The 1,123-nt window shown below is 47.3% G+C and overlaps 1 protein-coding gene across 1 annotated transcript; it reads left to right on the top strand.

Moving 5' to 3' along the window:
- The first annotated feature begins 424 nt into the window (after positions 1-424).
- Positions 425-892, top strand: LOC145824234 (uncharacterized). Its single transcript, XM_082923859.1, has one exon. The coding sequence runs from the start codon at positions 425-427 to the stop codon at positions 890-892; it is 468 nt and encodes a 155-aa protein (XP_082779985.1).
- Positions 893-1,123: the final 231 nt, after the last annotated feature.

Genomic DNA, 1,123 nt, shown 5'->3' with positions numbered 1-1,123 from the left:
TAAGAATTCTTGGTTTCTCATGGGACGAATCTTATCACTAAAGGATAATTCGTATGTGTTTATGTAACTAAGTACTTTTGTGGAGTGAATTAAATTATTTGTGTGATAAGGTGTATGGAATTGCTATAATTTAACGTGTGAGGCAAGTTGTGAGCATATTTGGGATGATGTGCTAAATTGTTTATCTTAATTCTCAATTAGGATGTCGGGAAGGATTCAAACACGAGGTGGTAGGGGTGGAAGGCGAGGTCGAGGTTGCCGGGGTGTACATGAGGTGCCGGTTCATGAAATACTGGTGCAAGAAGAGGGTGTAGGCCAACCTAATATGGCTGAATAAGTGGGGTAAGCAGAGGTGCCAGGACAAGTCGGCCAAGCCGCAATGGGGGCTCTAGCCCGGGAGATGGCGTGAGCTTTGAGGGAGTCCATGAACATACTTAGGGCGGAGACCCAAGCTAGGGAGAATGTTGCGGAGACAAGGGCAAGCTTCCTCATGGGGGAGTTTTCGCGGGCCAAGCCGGATGAATTCCATGGCGGCCCCGAGCCAAAGAAAGCAGATGAATGGCTAGAGCAAATGGTAAAGACTTTTGAGATGCTTCATATAGAAGATAGTGAGTTGATGATGACTCTTGTGAGTTGCTACCTCAAAGGGAATGCGGGGCAATGGTGGAAATATGCCAAGGGTCGAATAGCACCAACATGGGAGGCATTTGTGACGGCCTTGCAAGACAAGTACCTACCTCCCACGGCTAGAGAGAGATTGAGGCAGGAATTCAAGGACCTTAAGCAATTGAATATGTCTGTGGTCGAATTTGAAGCGGCCTTTTCTAGTTTGTCCCGGTTTGCACTGAAATTGGTAGTGACGGAGGAGTGCCGTTGTTTTGAGTTTGAGTAGAGGTTGAGGACGAAGATTTTGTTCAAGGCTGCCGGGAACATGATTCTGGATTATGATCGCCTTGTAAAGGGAGCCGTACATGTGGAAATTATTGTGGAGGCCGAGGAGGAGAGACTTTGAAATTCGAGGTCTAGGGGCCAAGGGTCATAAGAGGACTTTAGGCCTAACAAGAAGAGCAGAAACACCTTTTCATCCCAGTCTCAGCCGCAGCAGTCTAGATCCACTTTCCCT

This window comes from Camellia sinensis, chromosome 4 (genome assembly GCF_055761805.1).
Source record: "Camellia sinensis isolate YWXY chromosome 4, ASM5576180v1, whole genome shotgun sequence".
Lineage (NCBI taxonomy): Eukaryota > Viridiplantae > Streptophyta > Magnoliopsida > Ericales > Theaceae > Camellia > Camellia sinensis.
This window is presented reverse-complemented; position numbering and strand designations above follow the sequence as displayed.